Source organism: Athene cunicularia, assembly GCF_003259725.1.
Source record: "Athene cunicularia isolate RWA chromosome 5 unlocalized genomic scaffold, athCun1 chr5_part1, whole genome shotgun sequence".
Classification (NCBI taxonomy): domain Eukaryota; kingdom Metazoa; phylum Chordata; class Aves; order Strigiformes; family Strigidae; genus Athene; species Athene cunicularia.
Genome location: NW_020799101.1, coordinates 43,070,909 through 43,090,378, shown reverse-complemented (window position 1 = coordinate 43,090,378; position 19,470 = coordinate 43,070,909). Strand labels below are relative to the sequence as shown.

At 38.1% G+C, this 19,470-nt stretch overlaps 1 protein-coding gene across 29 annotated transcripts in view; it reads right to left on the bottom strand.

The window, feature by feature from the left end:
- MADD (MAP kinase activating death domain) overlaps nucleotides 1-19,470 on the bottom strand; it is a 70,389-nt gene that overhangs the window by 2,437 nt on the left and 48,482 nt on the right. For 19 of the 29 annotated variants that reach the window (XM_026849803.1, XM_026849792.1, XM_026849799.1 and 16 more), the window contains 10 exons: nucleotides 19,338-19,458; nucleotides 18,091-18,196; nucleotides 15,589-15,699; nucleotides 14,761-14,868; nucleotides 14,513-14,677; nucleotides 13,160-13,232; nucleotides 11,187-11,293; nucleotides 6,054-6,062; nucleotides 5,732-5,801; nucleotides 844-890 (listed from right to left, as the gene is read on the bottom strand). In XM_026849803.1, coding sequence (XP_026705604.1) covers nucleotides 844-890; nucleotides 5,732-5,801; nucleotides 6,054-6,062; nucleotides 11,187-11,293; nucleotides 13,160-13,232; nucleotides 14,513-14,677; nucleotides 14,761-14,868; nucleotides 15,589-15,699; nucleotides 18,091-18,196; nucleotides 19,338-19,458 — 917 coding nt within the window. The remainder of the gene's footprint in view (nucleotides 1-843; nucleotides 891-5,731; nucleotides 5,802-6,053; nucleotides 6,063-11,186; nucleotides 11,294-13,159; nucleotides 13,233-14,512; nucleotides 14,678-14,760; nucleotides 14,869-15,588; nucleotides 15,700-18,090; nucleotides 18,197-19,337; nucleotides 19,459-19,470) is intronic. The other 10 variants (XM_026849805.1, XM_026849808.1, XM_026849796.1 and 7 more) reach the window with 2 other exon arrangements.

Here is a 19,470-nt window from a genome sequence, read left to right as displayed (position 1 = left end):
TAATTAATTTTCATTAAACTGGCTTTTCTTTATTAAAAGATACAGCTGTCTGCTTTGAATTACATATGTTCTAAGCATTTTGTTTCTAAAACATTTCTAGCTTCTTCAGGTGATTTTTCCTCTGTTCTCCTCTTGAAGGACTGTGAGTTTCCATGCATTCACCAAATGTACACACTGCACTTCAGACAAAATACCTGAAGAAATTACAGTTCTGAGCATAATCACTGGCTTCTATTCCTTCCTCAGAAGTGCATATAAGCCTGATAGAGCTAACATGTGTAAAAGCACCAAGTATCTTTATCCACTGCTGGTGCTCAAAAAACGTTATAAAAACTGAACACTAAGTCACAGCAATAACTCACCTACATGGCAGGAATGAATACTTCTACTGTTCTCTTGCATTTCACTGCTCACTTTCATGAGGAAACGGGAAATTTACATAAATTCAGTTAGCAATCATTTTTCGCCCAGAAACTAGTCTCCCTTTCCATCTGTTCTGTGGATTAACAACTGTGTTCTGCACAATTTTAAATTTAACAGTTTCAGTAGCTCTTATTGTGCTAAAATTCATGTCAAAGCAGCTACCTCGCACCTTTACCCATCTTAACAAAAGAGACTGCGCTTTCTGCAGTACTACCTGTGAGTTCCTCCAATTTTATAGAAGTACCATTCACCGAGTTTTGTTGTCTTCCCTTAAGGAAAACTATCATACAAGAGCAACTGGTGCTTCACTGCAGTATTAGCATTGCAAATCCTGCAATCTCAATGCAATTCTTTTCGCCACATGAAAACGTAAAGATATATCCTCTAAAGAACTACCAGAAGGCATCACAGTTGACTCACCATTGGCGTCTTGTACTTGTGGCTCACCACTTCTTTAGTTTCAGGAACTAAAACCGGACGGGCAAGAGACAAAACAAAAAGTTCAAAAAACGAGAGGAAAAGGGGAAAGAAATAGCACAATGTTCCCATAGGAAAAGGAAGGGATGCACACAGACAGCAGGTGCAGGTACAGGGCACCTCACTATCCCTCACTTCTAGATACACTTCCTTCTCTTCATTTACATTACATATGTCCTCGAAGATACTGCTAAGGTCATAATAAATTACACAGGTTGGCAAAAACATTTCACTGCCTCTGTTTGGAAAACCACAGTAGATATTTGACGGTTCTTACACTCTGGCTTTTCTCAAACCACTTATTCCTGCTAGACAGCAGAATTAATGACAAAATACACTTAATGACAAAATACGCCTAATATCTAGTACAATAAAACATAAACCAACAATTCCATGGGAATTTGTCAGTATACAATTCCTAGAATTTTATCCTTTAGATGTTTGAATCCTTCTCTGTTGAGTAACAGATCTGAAAAGAACTGTTGGACACTCTGTAGTAGTTACTGAAATCCAGAAAAGAAAAAAAAAAAAGGAGCCGAGGAAGAAAATTTTCTCAACTGGAAGACTGTTTCCCAGCTCTGTTTAAAGTTTCTCAAGACGTTCTTTCTCCTGTCTAGGATGTGTGTGATGGTATTTACCTGACATATTTACTGAAAAGAGTAATTGCTTTTGAACAAGTTGCCTTAAAATAAAATACTGATTTCAGTTACACATATTCTTAAAATACCAGGGTTGTTGATTTCTAGAAGACTTTATATATAAAAGGATTAGGACACTGATGAAAAAAAAGTATTATCCAGAAATTGCTCCCTTGCACTGCCTCAAAGTAACATAAAGGAAACAAGCATAATATAGCTAAAGAAAATTTGCCTTTTGTTCTTATTGCAGAATGCATAAAAAAGCAAGCTGTAACCATCCCATTAGCGTGCATTGCATCTGAACTGTGCCTTTGACCCACACTTGGTCTACAAATATTGTTGTGAACAGATACCATGGGAAATCATCAGGAGAGAACAAAGACCACACTAAGAACATACAAATGGCAAATTTAAAATGTTAAGATCAGTGAAATACCAAAACCAACTTTGAATACTTCCCTTTCCAGAATAACTGAAATTTGCCATGGAATTTCTGTGTCACAACAAAAAAATTTAGAAGCAGCAATACAGAAATTATGCGAAACCAAATCATACCAGGTTCACAGAGGAAGGGTAAATGTTTTATTACACATAGTACTAGTGACAAGAAAAGAAACAGAGGCAGATGAGTTCAGTATGAGTAACTAGGAAAAGTCCACACCAAAACCTATCCATGCAGATGTCATCTTTTCAACTATGATGTGACACGGCTAAATGCTGGAGAGGGAGAAGGATCACACTCTAAGGGGCCAAAAGTAGGCAGTGCAGACTGGGTTTGAGAGAGTACTCTAAATATAAACCAGTGCCTCCTAATTCTTGTATGTCACGGTATTGTCATTCTTGAAAAAAATCTAGTGAAAAGTAGAGAGTATGATAGTAAAAAGTAATGTAAAATTTGTGTTTAATTTTTCAATTCTCTTTTCTTGGAGTTGGCAGTTACATTAAGGCCTGAGAAACAGGGCAAGTGCATACCCAGGCTGCACTGCCACAGTGATACCAGCAAGTAGAACTGGGGAGATAAGGAGGTGCACATCCAAGCTACCTTACCCGTTGGCACCAGATGTTCCAAATTAACTCCATGTCACCAGGGAAAAAAGGTGGGAGTGAGGCTGGTGCACAGCCAAATAGGGTAGGACTTTTACAGCTGTGTAAGCCTCACTGCCCACTGGATAACACACAACTGTTCATATACTCTTCAAAAAGCAGGAAGGGAAAGCTGTAAGGACCTTGTGCCACGAGGGAAGGAGAGGAGGGAAGCTGCAAATCCTGTATCATAATTGAGAATAGGAAGAGAAGGAACAGGAGACCACCTAGGCAAGGTACTGTCTCCCCACTTCACAGTCAGTAAGTTGCCTTGTCTTTAAGAAAAGTATTCCTTCATAGTCCTTCCAATGGGGAAAATTCTCCTGAGAGGACTGAGTTAGGGAAAGTAAAAAGGGTGGGTTTGGATTTACACTCAGAGAAGTCAAGGTACTAGTGCTGCAGAATACAAAGAAAAAAATTTAAAAAATAAAAAAGACCCAAGCCTCAAATTAAGAGATTAGCAGAAGCACTCTTCTTCTAATATTAGAAATTATTCCTGATGCTGTTGAACTAAGTGGTTGAAGGGAGTAAATTATTAAACACCATCCTGCAGCCTTTGGTCCTGTGAATGAAAATATGGCGCTAGCATAGCATGAGTTTAGGGGACAACACTTTACCTGCTGGAGAATGAAGGTTTTCATAGCAGCGGCGGTGAAGGGGCCACAAGAAAGTAAAGCACAAGTACGCAGCAGTAACTCAAATTCCAGAGGGAAGAGCCTTACATTTCCTCACTTACTTAAATCTCCACTTCCACTTGTGGGCAACAATTCCTGAACTTCTTGCATCCTGCTCTGAAATCACAATTCCAACTTTCATGCTGCCATCTAAAGCCAGCATTAACACAAACAGACCTTTAATTTCCTGACACAGTACTACTAAACTCAGAGCACTCATGCTTGGCCAAACCAGACAAACACATCTTGCACTGAAGTACTTCCCACCAGACTGGAGTATGCACGCTCACCACTCTACTTTTCTAAGAGGAGATAGTACTTCAGTGCACTCCTACTGAGTGCATCTGACTGCAAGGTTCATGATGTTTAGCACAGCTAAATAACTTCGTTCTTAAGTCCAAACAAGTTCTTGCTGAATGCCATTAGATAACTATTAATATGATAATTTCTCTTGAACAGGACAGGTTGGCATATCTTCTCATCTTTATAACAAAAAAGCAGCTCTGAGGCAGTCTCTCTTCTCTGCACAAGAAGAAAGGTTAGCTCCCCTGCAACATCCTTCTTCCTTTCATCTTTCTCTTTAGTAGCTGGATGGGCAAATTATAAATCTCACTTGGTACATTCAAATTGGTTCTTATCTGTGACCTCTATTTTGGGAGGAGGGTATTTTTAATTCAATTGGTTTAATTTCTCAGTTTTTGCTTGTAGTGTCCAACTCCCGGTTTATTTTTAATTACTTATTAAAATTACCCTTTCATAAGTTCCACATCACAATTCTAGATTTGTAATAGGCCCTTGATTACAAAATTGTCTGTAAAAAAGAAGTTATTTTTCTTACAGTTAATTCAGTCATTAGGGGCTAAACGCAGTATTAGAGAGTCATCAACAGAAGCTGACTGGAAATACTAAGTCCAACACTTTCTTTCTTCTTGTGCAATATAAACAAACTATTAAAAGAATTACTTTGAGTTAAAACCTCTCAAAAAACGGTCCAAAATTCATGTCTGATCCAAGTAATTTAAGTTAAGGATTTCAGGAGCTGAAGCCATTCTTTAAGCTAATTCTATGGCTTCTGAACACTCATCTTTATGAAACACATCAATAATCTTTTACAGCCTTAAGCAATTTCTTTAAGTAAAATGAATTATGCCTGTCAGGGTGAAAACACGGTATGAAAGGAATATGCAACCATAAAGTGCAGACAACTTCTGAACATCTAAAGTATTATAAAATTTTCAGGGTTTAAATACACTGATCCAACCATTTGAACCATGAACACTATTTTCAGAAAAGAGGAAAAAAATTGTTCACAAATTCAAATCCCAGACTTCTGGGAGATTAACTTGTGGCAAACTGCAACAGTCAGAAAGGCTGTATCATCTGAATACCTTATAACTTTTTATCACCAAAAGGAAACAACACATTATTATGGACAAAGACATTAATTTCAACAATCTCATATTAACTGGTTTTTATATTCTAAAAGAGAATCCCTCAGCCAGAACATTCTATTCACAGCACCAAAGAACAATGACAGTCATAGTAAAGGGGGCTGCTGATTTAGATTTTGATTAACGGCCAAAGTATGGATGCTGATCTACCACGGAAAGAATGTTGTAAATTTTATCTTCTTTTTAAATGGTTCATGCATGCACCTAAGCCCTAGACAAATGTCTCACAGATGGGTGGAAGAATAAACCAATACGGGTTTGGGGACTATTTCAAGAGAAGTATGTGATTCACTCTTCTGGAGACCTGCATCTGAAGTCACTCATTTTTTCAGACACTAGTTAAGAACAGCATGACCGACACTAACACTGAATAGTAACCCAGATTTTCTCCCACACTAGACTGTAGGCAGATTATCTGTAATAACTGACCAAAGTAGCATAAATTCTCTGTTCTCCTTAACCTTTGCTTTTCCACTCTTTATCAGTCATGCTCTGAAACAAAAACCATAGAATAAATAAAGTGGAACCTGACAAAACATCTTCTGCTCCATACAACAAAAATTAAATTCCGCATAGAGCAAAGAGGAAACTTTGCAATTAACAGCAATTCTTTTTCATGAAAGCATAGTGTGTTGAGAAAGATCAACTCTAAGTCCTGCTTAAAAATGTGGTTTCTCAGATGAAAAAGGAACATACCAAAGAAAATTCCTACACACATCCAAGGTTAAGTGTTGTTTTGTTTGCTTCAGGAGACTCAGAACATCTTCTCTGTCTATTAATAAAAAGCACCTAGGACACAAAACTTAATATGATGAAAACTGATGTTTAAATTTTTATGTTAAGTCACTCATCTTGGGTGACTTCTCACGTGCAATCTATCTTTCTCTCCCATCTTTGAAACTGCAGTGCAACTCTGAATCTGAAGACTGGAAATTTGAGTTACTGCCATGTGAGTACGGACCTAATATCAAAATAATGTAATTACCAAATTCCTCCAGGACAAAGACTCCTCGCACAGTATTGCACTTTTTAATGTGATTCAGCTCTATGAAAACCTACAGAAACAGGAGGAAAAGTAACATAAAATTAGTCAGGTTTGGGTTTTTTAAACTAAAAAGCCAAAATTAAACAAAAACATCACAGCAGATACAACCTGAAGTGTTATAGCATACACTACCAGTTCATTTACAGTTTAATATATAAATAAAGGGTGAAATAAATATTCAAAAGACAAACTTGCCACAATGCTAGAAATCAACAAATAACTTAAAAGTGCTAAGAAGCGAAGACAGCAGAAGATGAAGTACCTTCCGCTCCTTGCAGGAGGAGAAAGCATGGAAGAGAAACGAAGGAGTTAGTAACTGACATATCCAACATTGCTACCCCTTCAGGCACTCAAATGAGTTATTGCAAAAAGAATACCAACACACCTGAAATACAACAGAAGAGGGGGACGAGAAAAAAGCTGGCTCCCAAATTTAGCACGATTTGTAGCCTCTGATCCATCCCAGTCAGTTTCTGCCCCTCCATGCATCCTCCTCCAGCACAGAGGGCAGGTAAGGGGCACTATACTTCCCACCCTGACACTGATCCTCCTAACCTATCCAGTAGTCAGATTTAATCTAATGAGGAACCACTAATCTTCCTTCTCCCCGAGAGCCTTGCTGTTTAAGATTTTGCTACAATTTATGAAGCAGTTATTTAGCTACACTTTACAGTTTATTTAGCTACAGTTTACCTGCATACTTACTCTTGGAACTGTCTCCTTTATCAGTCAGTACCAGTTTTCTGCTTTAAGCAGGATGGGAGAGTTTGGACCCTTCTCTATTGTTTGCTCACTTCACATATGGCTGCTACCAGCTGAACAGTCACTTAGAAAACAAACCCGCTTTGAACTTACATTTTACATACGTGAACCCCAAAAGACAAAACCAGTTGAACTACATGACTAGGTTTTTCAGTCCAGAACCTAGATGTCAAGACTGCAGGAATAAACAAGTTCTCTGAGCATAATGAGTTTGTTGATCATCCAATCTATTTCAAGATACAAAACAGTCCCTTCTTACATGCACATCTCCAAAAGGGTCAGAGTCCATACACAGACATAAGAAGCTGCAGAAAGTGCTGTGAGGAATCAGTTCCATATTCCAGTTTCTAATGTACTTGCTTTCTCAAGGCAAGAGAAACACTGAGAGCAACAATTGCCCTAACATTCAGAGTAAGTCTATGTCCAGTACCTTGGAGGGACCTCTGCAAGACCATATTACAATGGTCTGGACTGATACTTTCAGTGCCTATAAAATTTACACCACCATGATTTCAGGACCTTTTTAAAAAAATGTTTCGAGAGAAACTTCATTGCCTTGGAAAGAAGAAAAGGGAAAACTCTGCAACCCCTCTTGAATCCAGTATTAGCAACACCCATGTAATCACAGATGACATGCCACCCAAGAAAGGCAAAGGAAGTCAAGACCAGAAAGTGTTGTGGTTTTTTTAAGAAACAGGCTTTCTGTATCAATAGAGATCAGTAAATGCACTGCTGGTTGATTTTCAAGTCAAAGGGGTTTTATTATTATTGTTATTAGCAGAGAACTAAAAAACAGACCGAGGATATTTTTTGCTCAATTGAAAAAAACCTGAAGTTCCACTTACTTAATCAGAAAATCTGAAGCTTGCTTTCTGCTTACATTCAAGCACTCAAGGGAAAGGAGACTTAATCCCATCTTTTTTGTTTGCCTGTTTTCGCCCATGTTCTGCATCAGTTTAGTCGGTCAAAAACATTTTCTTTTTCGAGGAACAGTTACAGAGTAAACAAGTCAGTAACAGAACACTTTCTTCATTGCACTTAGTTTCCTTTTTCTGTAATATTTTCTGTGAAAAGTTTTTGCTAGTAGTCTAAAGTATAAAAGTCAGAACTTCTATAGAAAAGCTCAGGTCAAACATTTGTTGGTTTATCCAGTAACAGTAAAGTTGCCTAGAAGACTTGACTGCCCCAGGTGCTCATGACCTGAGTATAATGTTAAGGAGTGAAGCATTTCCACAAGAGTTATGAGCAAGATGAGAATTTATCAAGTTTGTCACAATTACAGTAAGTTATCCACTTTCAGAAGACGTATGAGTTGATGGGCAAGTTCTTGCTATATTGTTTAAGGGACAGAGATGCTCTCCTCTCACCCAATCAGAAAACAAGCGTAAAGGAAATAACAGTTACTTACCCTAGGGAAACTGTGGTTCTTCAAGACAGAGCATTCAGTGTGGATCCTACTGTAGATGGGCATGTGCCTGCTGCATTTTATTAAATTTCCATCTATGTTTGACACAGATGAATTCATAATGGGGACAGAGTTACCAAGTCCCAATATTGCAACATAATTTTTAGACATAAACTCAGAATAATTTGCCAATGCCACAGGTATGTTTGATTCCCTCCCTATTCCAAAGGACCTGCTAGACACAGATAAACTTGAACATTTTTTCTTCTTAAGCCTATGGGTGCTGTTCGCATGGTGAGACAATCTGTGAACACTAAAGACAACTATCATGTGTGAACAGGCTGGCCCACTATGCATCTAAGACTTTTCCTGAGGAATTCACAAGGTTGTAAGAAAGTATACACGCTGCAAATCAAGAGCCTTAAAAAACAGATTCATGAAAGCAAGCATCATTCTAACACTGAAGCAGTACGTTCAGTCTTCTCAGGTAGGACAGAATAGACTCCATTATTTATCTATTTTTTAAAAGCAGAAACACCTCATCCTATGTTCTAAATTAATTACTTCTATGACATCCAACCAAGCTGAGCAACAGAAATCCCTCCTTTTAGTAAATTGCATTGCTGAAAAGAATACTTGGAAAGAGGGCCAAGAACAGGGTCTGTATGTGGAGTAAGGAGAGGAAGATGAAGAGAAAGCTGTGCCCAATAAGGTCCTGTAGGCATTTTTTGGTCAGTGTCCTCATCCAAACTCAGAAACAGACAGAGAGCCATTTTCAACACAGAGAAACGGCTGTAGGATCCTGGTTTTAAGTATGCTCATAGACATATTCTGAAATCAACTGCCATAGGGAGCAATTCATATAATTTATGTGAAAACTGGAAAGGACAATTCATCTAGAATAGCAGACCTTTTATTAAGGAAGCAGACTGGTTGATGAGTGTTAGAATAAGAATGCAAACATCCTTTAGCTCCACAGAATATGAAATTCAAGGGGATTTTTTTTTTTGTATGGTGCAAGTAGTAGGAGTCCTTTACGTAACTGTTACAGTCGTCCACTCCATACAAAGCCTTCAATGGTCGACTTTCAATATCTGTCTAGACACTTTGTTTTGAAAAGGGAAACAAGGATAAGTCTTAGGTCCACTAAATGGTACTGAATGCCCTTACCAGCTGGTAATGTAAATCTAAGAGACCAAGAATTAAACATGTCAAATAAATTAAGTGTATTTTCTAGAACTGTACTTGTTTCAATATCCTTCAAGTAATGGAAACTCATCTGACTACAGCCTCATTGGAACGTGATGAAGAGGAGGAATAATGTGATGAAGAGGGGGAGACAGCTGGCATGCTTCCTGGGTCTGACCTGCACAGACTACCTTCCAGAAAAGATGTAGTAATTGTCATCACAGACAGCAAATCAGAACACCCTTCTCTGTAAGGAAAGATATGATAAAGTTAGTACTCTAGGAGTGCTGGTGGTAGCAGAGGACTCAGCATTTCTGATAAGAAAGTCAACTGTTAATGATCCTGACATTCGTATAACAACCAGTGATGATTCCCCCTTCAGAATGTCATGCCGATCTTTCAGGGGGGGAAAAAAAAAAAAAATCTTTGAATTTAAGGACAAGTGTAAATTCTAGGATTTGGAGTTTTTCTTTTGGACAGCAGTATGTGTGTTCACTATGTGCTTAACACTGAATGTCTTTGTCTTGTCAAGATGCCTGTTACACTTAAGAAATCTTGATGATGATGATGTGGCCATCTTATAGATCTTTTCTCACTGCAAATGCATATATGCCTGGCTGTTCATTTATATAGACTGTTCAAGAGATTAGGAGTTTGAATCCAACATCATTTTTGACTTCTGTCAAAAGAACAAAAAGGAGAAGCAAAGAGAACATTCCCTATGGTGCGTCTTTACCTTAGGACGAAGTAGTTTCTATTACATCCAACTATTATGACATCAAACTATTGCTTCCAGACCAGGATTTAATTTTCAAATACTTTAGACCTGCCACTTCCAGTAACTATGAAAATCCATTCCATACTACTGATGAGTTCCTCTTGTGGTTGCTCATATTCTGGCATATCCAATAAAAGGTTATAATCTGTAACTAAACCAGGTAGACTGTTCCATCAGAGTAGGTTTGAAATACTACAGCAGGTCAGCTGTAGTCCAGGATCTACTCCGGTAACAGACAGGAAGAAAACTGAAGGAGGTTGACAACTCTCTACTCTCTATATTGGCAAATACAAACTCAGAGGCACATGGTGCTGCTGTGACCTTGGGAGAAGTATTAAAGATTCTGAGCATGTGTGTTTGAGATGCACGTGCACTTCCAGTGGGATCTACACTGATGTATCCTCAAAGGAAGAACAAAGCTTGCATGGGGAGAAAAGTCTAGTCAGGAGGAAAGGAAAAAACACTCCACAGAGGACTGACAGAAGCTTTTCTTTCTCTCTCTCACGCGCGCGCGCGCACACACACACACACTCTCCCCTAAAAACTGATTCTACTGTCTAGCATAGCATGCATTTAATATCATATGCAAAACAAAAAAACACAAAGCAAAATAAAAAACAAGGATCAAAGGAAGCAACAGAAACAACATCCAGAGAAAGAAAGAAATGGCAATTCTAGTTGTGTTTCCTCTATGCCCACAAGATCTGCTATTTGGAAGGAAAAAAAGAATTAGTAATTTTTTCTTATTTTTGTGAATTACAGCAAGAGCCACTTTCCTATTTTATTTTCATACTAAATTCTCCAGATGATTTCTCAAATTTTAAAACAAGACAGATTAAATATGACACAGCAGGTTGCCCTCTGTACCTGCAATATTCAAACACTGTATCTATAAGGTTGACTGCTTATACCATCAGGATATGTTCTGTATTATGGCAGTTTAGATTACTACTGATCACTTTTTCTGTTCCCTTAATATACTGGCTACCATTTGTTTTGTGCTTAGACAATTCAGACCACCAGAAACAAGAAGCTGAAACCTGTATCAACATTTTTCTTCAGTTGATTATAGTTTTCCTGAGGATATTTCATTTCAGTGTATTTTTACATACATATATATATTTATATAAGTGAGTCTGTCCGTGTGTAAATATACATATGCTTTTTTTGTCCTCGTTAATACTCTGGGAAGAGGAAACACATATACAAGCGTGCTGCAAAAAGCTTCATGCTCACAGTCTCCTCACAGATTTCCCTCATACCTGACTGTGCATAAATTTCAGGTTAATTCCTTCCAGTGTGACCTGAAGAAGACCTCCTTCACCGGTTTTCATATCCTGCACAGGGAATTCACCACCCAACTCAGGACCTGTGATATGTTAATTAAAAAAAGAAAACATCAAAGAAAAACAAACAAACAAAAACATCCAGAGAAAGTGAGTGAAAGAACAGAGAGCCATCAGCCACGTCATGATGTGCGGAAGGGAAATAAAAAACAATAAAAACATAATCTCCATTTGATGTGCATAGCAAGAGGACACTACTAAGAACAGTAGGGAGCGTTCCAGTAGAGTCCACTCACTAATGACAGCCTTCTGAGAACCACCAGACTTTTAAGTATCGTAACAAATTTCATCCTGGTTACATGAAGGGACATTGATGTCAGCTCAGTCTCTATTTATTGTAGTTCATATTGTGATTTTGTTCATTTGTTTTTAATTCCATGTTTCATTTCTGCATGGTAAGACACTGCAATCACATAATACCACAGACAGCCCAGTCTTAAGTACAGACACATAAGCAAGCAACAAACTAGGCTTGCATTTTGAGCTTGATGATTTTTGTAGGGCACTGTTTTATGCTTTCAGAAATGAAAAAGTCAACATGGTTTTAACAATGAAAATTTAATAGAGGACATTAATAGAAAACAATCCAGGTATTTTCATCTAGTTTCTTTTGCATCATTCAGTTCAGCTAGAAAATGCTTTCTCATAGTGATTTTTTTTAAATTATCATTTGTAGAGAACCAGTGAATTCTGGAGAACGGCTTTCAAACACATTTTTAATACTGCATTATTGCCCAATTCTTAAAATAGTTTTCATAGACACTTCAGTCTCCTCTACCCTCAGTGATAGTCCAGTCCTTCCTCCCCTTCCTCAGACTAAACTGGACTAACGGTAGGAGGAAGAAAATGGTGGCTGCTCCAAGCTCCCACAGCTAGCTGAGGGTTGAACACCTAAGAACTCTAGATTTAAACACAAGTCATTTTCTCATGCCAGTTATGAATATAAAATGTAAATCCCTTAGATATGGCACTGAGACACACCTAAAATAGGCTCGTGCCTCAAAGCATGGCTCCTAGAGCCCTAGCATCCACTTGAAAAAAATTGTTGCCACAAAAATCAAACTTGAAAACATAAAACCACAGTGATGTTACCCTGAACCTGCAAACAGACTCCAGCAAGGCAGAAAGCACCACCTTATGAAGGTATAAAATAAGCCACCTTCATGTTTGTTACCCAGGTACACAAAGCACATGCTGCTCTCTGGAGACTAAGCAAAATGGAAAATTGCCTTCCAAGATCTCAGTTTCCCAAAAATGCAAATCCACTTTTCTAGAGTTTTCGACTCAACAGGAAAAGGAAAGGATGTTTGCCAAGAAAAATGTCACCAGTAATAACTATACTACCCTGTCCCAGATTATGATGTGAAACTAAGAAGGATGTCTACACCGGAGAAGTTATACTGATGCGAGGACTGCACCAGCACAAGATCTTGCAACACAGAAAAGGTTTGTGCACTGAAAGTCTGCAGAAAGCTGCAGATTCATCACGGTAGATTCACTAACACAAACAAGCATATTTATTAACCTCCATTCTGAACACAAAGTGGACAACAGAGTTCTGTGACTCAATCGGGAATATAAGGAGTAGCTAGCCAATCACAAAGAGAAAGTGAAGCTGAAGTCTCATCCTCTTTTCTACTTATTATTTTACTAGCAGCTAGTCCTCCTTATATGTAACACTTCTTTATATGGGTGTTTTGGGTTTGTTTGTAATTAGAGTGAGGTATATGGGTGCAAGCTAACGGTAACACTCAGTCTGCTATGCACACAAAGATGTACAAAGCTACCCTAAGATTTCCAAGGAAAAGGAGATTTTGTTCAAAGATGTTATTAATAAGAATTTTTTATTGATTGCATTATTTATTGATCCCAACAAGCAAAATTTGTACCTGGTTTAATGCTTTGCTGTCTTGCTGCTGCTCGCTCCATACTGTCTTTTACACAGTAGTATAATTCCCGACACTAACATACAAAATAAAGAGTAATACAGTGTTACTTTTTTCCAAATTACTAAGGGAAAAGAACAGCAAGATTCTAAGATTCTGCAAAAAGAACAAGCCCCATGTGGTACATGATGACAAAAAGCCTATAAAATTCAACCACAGCTAATTACTAGATGGCATTTATATTTCTTTTGCAAGTTGACAGAGAAACTATTTCATATCATTTCATAGCACAATCTAGCGAAGAGTTCACAGCTTGGCGCACGCTCATGACCAAGTTTACCCAGTCTCCTAGTATAGAAAAAGCCTCAAAACAATATCACAATCCCCCTCTTTCTTCCAGCTTCCAGCAATCAATGTTCCCGGTCAGAATCATATCATCTGTCATTTTGTTATTCCTATCTATTTCCTTATGCCATATTCTTCCATTCATCTTCCTCCAACTCCCCTCTCTAGTATCAAATAATGGTTAAGCCATAATCTCAGAGTAAAATTTAAGAAAATTTTCTATCCAAAGTCCAAGATACATGCAATTAACTTTCCAAGTAACTTCTGTTGCACACTTCTTTTGTCCTCCTTGCTTTTGTATTCACACCTTCATTATGACACCCTGATCTATGTAAAATCAATTTTTTGAAGCAGAAATGTAATCCCTTTATATATCTCAAAGATAATAACCTTTCAATGTATTACTACTTGCATTTACAAATCTTTACCTTTTGTTTGCTGGTCATGGTGTAGGAGTTATCGGAGTTTTCCTGGTAGGTTTAAGCAATTTCTTTATATTTGCAATTAACCGTAAGAAGAAAAGGGCTTTCACATTAGTGGAGAATGTAGGAATATATTAAATAAAAATCAAACACAGGCCCATGGAGAAAAATTTTTACCTTGTCAGTTTGGGTTTGTTTAAAAATGCCACAATTAACTCAATTACTAAAGACAGTTTTATTTAGCTTTTTCCCCATAAATCTACCACAGTATTTTTACTACCTTTATAAGCCTGCAAGCTCATGCAATATTTAGTAATAGTGATGTTTTCCTTCTTCTAACTATAAAAAACAGGTAAAAGCTACCCACGTAATTTCTTAAATTGCATCCTGCTGTACTACTGACTTCAGGTAAATGACGAGGCATAATGCCAGCTTCAGATGTCGGTGCTGCTAAAGAGCTATCGCAGTTCAGTGACCAGTGCTGGAGAGGGGATGTTATTTTTTGATTAAAAACAGAACATGACACAGGAAGGATTTGTTTGTTCTCTTCAGTTTGCCCTCAGTATTGTGTATGAAACAAGATGCATACCTTCTTGGTGTAGAACTTGTTCAGTTGTGTCTCCTGACCGTTCCTCCGCCAGAGGCACAGCACTTTTGTTTTGGGACAGTAAGTCATGTTGATGAGTTTCTCATACCACCAACGTTCATACACAGTTCCAATGTTGCTTCTCAGCACAATGCAGTCATCACATACCTGGGAGCACAAAATATTACATAAGATTTCTAACATTCTTTATGGAATGCTACTGGTTGCATTAATATTATTCTTGTCCCTACCTCCATGAAAAATATGTCTCCTGTCGTGTCTGTCCCAGCATGTACTACAAAGGTCTGCTTCTTGATGTGGCGGCTGCCACTGGGTCTCACAGGTAGTTCCCGTCCATTCTAGAACAAAAATAATATGCAATCATTAATGAACTTTGAAACCAATTTCTCCTGATCTATTGAAAAAAAGTCCATTGGGTGACAAGAAACATTTTCAGCAAACGAAAGAAAAAATAAGTTTTTAGCACAGCTGATGAGAGGCAATTTTGGTCAAAGCCTTAAGCAAGATACTCTAGTAAGTTTAGTTTCAACTAGGATGACAAGTTCAGTTTCAGCAAGTGTGACTGTGAGAGTTACCACATCCTACAACAACATTCATGCTGGTACCATAGTATGAGATAGTGAGGTGTCTGGGTTCCAGTAACATTGCAGTAAACTGGTCTGCTTTTTCCCAATTAACTGTAAGATAATTTTGTGTCCTTTCTATGCATAAAAACACATTCCAAATGTAAAAATACTTCAAAAAATTAGCTTTCCAAGGGCCTAACTTGCATCCACCTTGCTGATGGCTGGGTTAAATATTGGCTAGTTTTAGTCACATAGGTGTTAGCCTACATTCTTAATGAGGATTACAGGATGTAAGGTTTATTCTGCATAAACAGAGTCACATAATCACAAGATTTATTTTATACATGTGAAAGCAGAATTTAGTAATTAAATTTAATGGTTTTTAATATTTTAAAATTAGTGTTGCAGAGCATTTATAGAAGAATTTTCAGATAGTTTTTTTTCCTGCACTGTAGCTCCCACAGATACACCACTCATCAGTGTTTTACTTACCAAATTGGCAAGTTTGTCTAGAATATCATTTATTTGCTGGCTGTGCACCAATCCAATATGTGATTTTCCCATCAGACGACGCACTTTTTTCCTAATATCATTCTTGTTCACCTAGAAGGCAAACATAATGACAGTTACATACTCTATTTGCAGGCGGCTACTCCTATATCCCAAAATGAACATATCTTGGTTTCCATTGCTAAGACAGCAAAACAACTGATCTCCAGCTCAGTCACGCTAGGGCCTCTTTAGCCCAGCAGTACAAGCAGAAGTTGCACATACACCACTTTTCCCAGCTACTGGGCAAGGGATACTGTGCACAACAGATTTCCTGCCTACTCTTGCACAAGAGCAGCAATCCCACTACCAACCGCTTCCAACTAGTTTAAAAGCCTCAGTTCTCCATGTTGCCACTTAAGTGATGAGTCTTATCTGCCAGGCTAGTTTCTCCACCTCTTCCTCTGAAAAGCATTGATTTTGTCAGCTGTGGAGCCCTCAGCACAAGAACTATTAACACAAAGGCATGATCTCTCTCAGAATTCTCACTCTTTCATGATCTGTTTCCTGGTCACTGGGCCAGGGCTCTAACAAACATTTCCAGACAGTCCTCAAACAGCAGCAGGTTCCTCCTGAAGATGAGCTGCAGGGAAGCTCAGAAGCAAAACATTTCTGCCTCAGGTGCCATTTTAAAAGGCTATTATGAATGCCAGGCATGATACTAAAGGATTCACGATACTAAAGGCTTCAAGACGGTATACCCATGCTTGAATGCTGACTTCAAGCTAGACTGGAATTTCTTTTCAATCATATTGTGATTATGACCTTCATGCTAGGGAGCATACAAACCAAACTCAACCCACTTCCTTCCTTTGGCAAGAATTCTTTGCACTTGAAAGAAAGAACTGTATTTTTCAATATTTTTTTAGGTAAGAACTACTGGGCTCTGATATCCCAAACCAAGAAAATAAATTAAAATACCAGGGTGTTGGGTTTATGCTTCCCTTGATAGCTCGGAAGAATTCACCTCTCTAGTAACAGAAGGCCTTCCAACTTTGCAGTTTCTACTAGAAGCTGGTCTAGGATGAGATACATTGATACAGTCTTTAGTCTCTTAAAGCCTTCACTCTAACTGCTTGGAAAAAAAACTTACATACAAATAATATATACCAAATTCTAGATCCACCACCTTTTATCCCAAAACTGGTAACTGAGGCAGGGGGAAAAAAGTAACCACCACAACAATAATGAAAAAAACCCCACCACCACTCCACAACCCTTCTCTTGCCCAGTTCTTCATCCCATCCTCACTTCTGAGTATCTCTGAAGACGCACTGAAAAAAACAATGTTTTTATCACAACTCTCAGATCCCCTGTATTCCCTTTTCATCTATAAACCAATAGGCCCAGAGTGATATAATTACAAAGGCTTAATATCCCGTTTGTCTCTTTATCCCTACATTCTATCCCTCTGGGACTAACTCTATCAACACCTCTCATGAGACAGTCTTTTGAAACCAGTATTAGTTACTCTCCTCTTTTACATCCTATGATGAAAGTAGCTGCACTGGTTATCATTAATTCTACTCTAAGTATTGCAGCAATGCAAGTCCTAACAGCCAAATTGCAGTGTCTTCTGCTGAAATAAAGCTCATTCCAAATATACTGAAATCACCTCTTAAAACTTACTGTCATATTCCATTTCTGTCAGGAAAAATCAGTATCTTCTTTCTTTCTCCCCACTCCACCCCACCCCAAAAAATAAATGACATACAGTAACTTCTTCCACTGTTTGGGTATCACATATATCCCTTTATCTAGGGAATGAAATTTCATCTCATTTAAACAGTGAAAACTATCATCTGTGTACAGCTATTCTTACTGCCAAGCTGTTGCACTGGACAGCACAATTCATCAAATCTGTTACAGGCAAAACCACACACCTAAGCTGGTTCTAAACGTGACAAGAAATTTTAAAAGACTGATTCTTCCACTGGCTTTGAGGGAGTATTTGGACTACCTAAGAAATTATTTAGACTAAAAGATACTGCTCACAGCCACCTGCAGCATTAAGGTGCGTTTAGACAGCCAGTGAATGAGAAAACAGGGTTGCTTACTAGTAACTGAAAATTTTATGTTAAGTTGTTGATACACATATTCACAATCTGCCCATGTTTGGAATTTGCAGCTGTGAGGAGATCAGATTAGAAGATGCTCTCTACTAATGTCCTCTAAAGTTGCTAGTAGAAATAGTAAATTTCTATTTCAAATGGCAATGTATATCATACCCATGGCATAGAACTGCATAAACTCAGACAACACATCTCAAAAAATCTCCAGGTACCAAAGCAATATTTTCATTAAGATCAGGAGATGTTTTATAACATTCTTTTATACTTCACTGTTCTGGGATCTATGAACAGAAATTTATAGTTTCAAGACAACACCAACAAATTACACCTCTTAAATCTGAGCAGCAAACTGTTAAAAAGAAAAAGAAGTCACCTTTATCATCAGCATATAAGAAATCATATTATGCAGCAGTGTAGCCAACAAGCGGTCCTCATCATCCTCCAAACGCTTTCGATCATGTTCTCCCAGGGATAGATACCTGCAAGAAGAGCCAGATCTGAAGCAGACTGACAGGCATTCTTCATCCAACACACCAAAGCACTGGCATAGAACAGTTTGTTTGTAAAGTATGTGGCAAATAAAACCTCTGAAAACACTACGCCAAACAGGCATTTTCCAGTAAAACACTGTGATCACTAACTAAACATTTCCATTAGTAACTAGTTAAAGTAAATAACATGCTTAGTGGGAAGGTTCTCAGTGGTCTGCTGGGCTTATCCATTTCCTCTTTTCTGCAGTCACAGCTCCATGACAATGACAACTGCCAGAAAAGGAACACATAGCTCAGTACAAGAGCTACTCGCCTTGAGAGCTTAAATGTGGCTGCAAGGCAGAAGTAAACTGATGAAGGAAGTGCATAGGCACTCTTTTTCTAGCAAGGCAGGTAGTTTGTGGAAAAATAAACAGTTTTCAAACTAGCACCCCACAAACTACTACTTATTTTGGTTACCAGATCCCACATTACATGATAGCAAGGGTGTGGGTGGTACAGCTGCAGGTGGCAGAGCAGAGAATAATCGGGTATTAGCGGAGCTGAGGGGCTGAAAAAAAAAAAGTGAGCAGGTAGTCAATTCTGACATCTTAGAAGTAGTCTAGCTTCAAGCAGCCAGGCAGTATTTCTAGAAAGTGGCTCCCTCCTGGTTTTTTCGTTTGTTTCTTTTAACACCAAATTGTAAAGCAAAAACACCTGTAAGTGACTTTGCATTAGAACCTTCTCAAAAAGCAGTTTCTGAAGACATTTAGTTCTTTTGCTTTACGTCAACATATTGATATCTTCCTTTATTCAAAAATATAGCCAACTTGCCACACAAATCTTTTGTTTACTACTGATCTAGTCTATTCCATCTATTCATACTATGATTATGTTTACATTACCCATTTCTCTGGAAATATCAACTTTCCACAAGAGTTAAAACCAGTATATGTCACAACTGCAGACAGTATTTCAGTATCAAGAGACACTGGCCAGCACAGAGACAAAAGGCTCACTTTGGAACAGTCAGGTATAGTACCAAGGTTTGCAAAGTGACAACAGCATGTTCAGCAGAATTAATTTTTTTTACTATTTCACCCCCAGATGAAACAATGAGGAGGAAAGATGTCTACTAAAAGAACTTTACCTGTCAATCATCTCCTGAGGTCCCTGGTCCATCCCCATTCCTTCTCTCTCTAACATCACAGCATCCAAAAAAGCATCTTCCCAGAACTGCATCTGGTCCCACAAAGTTGAACGCTCTTTGCCTATGCAATGTA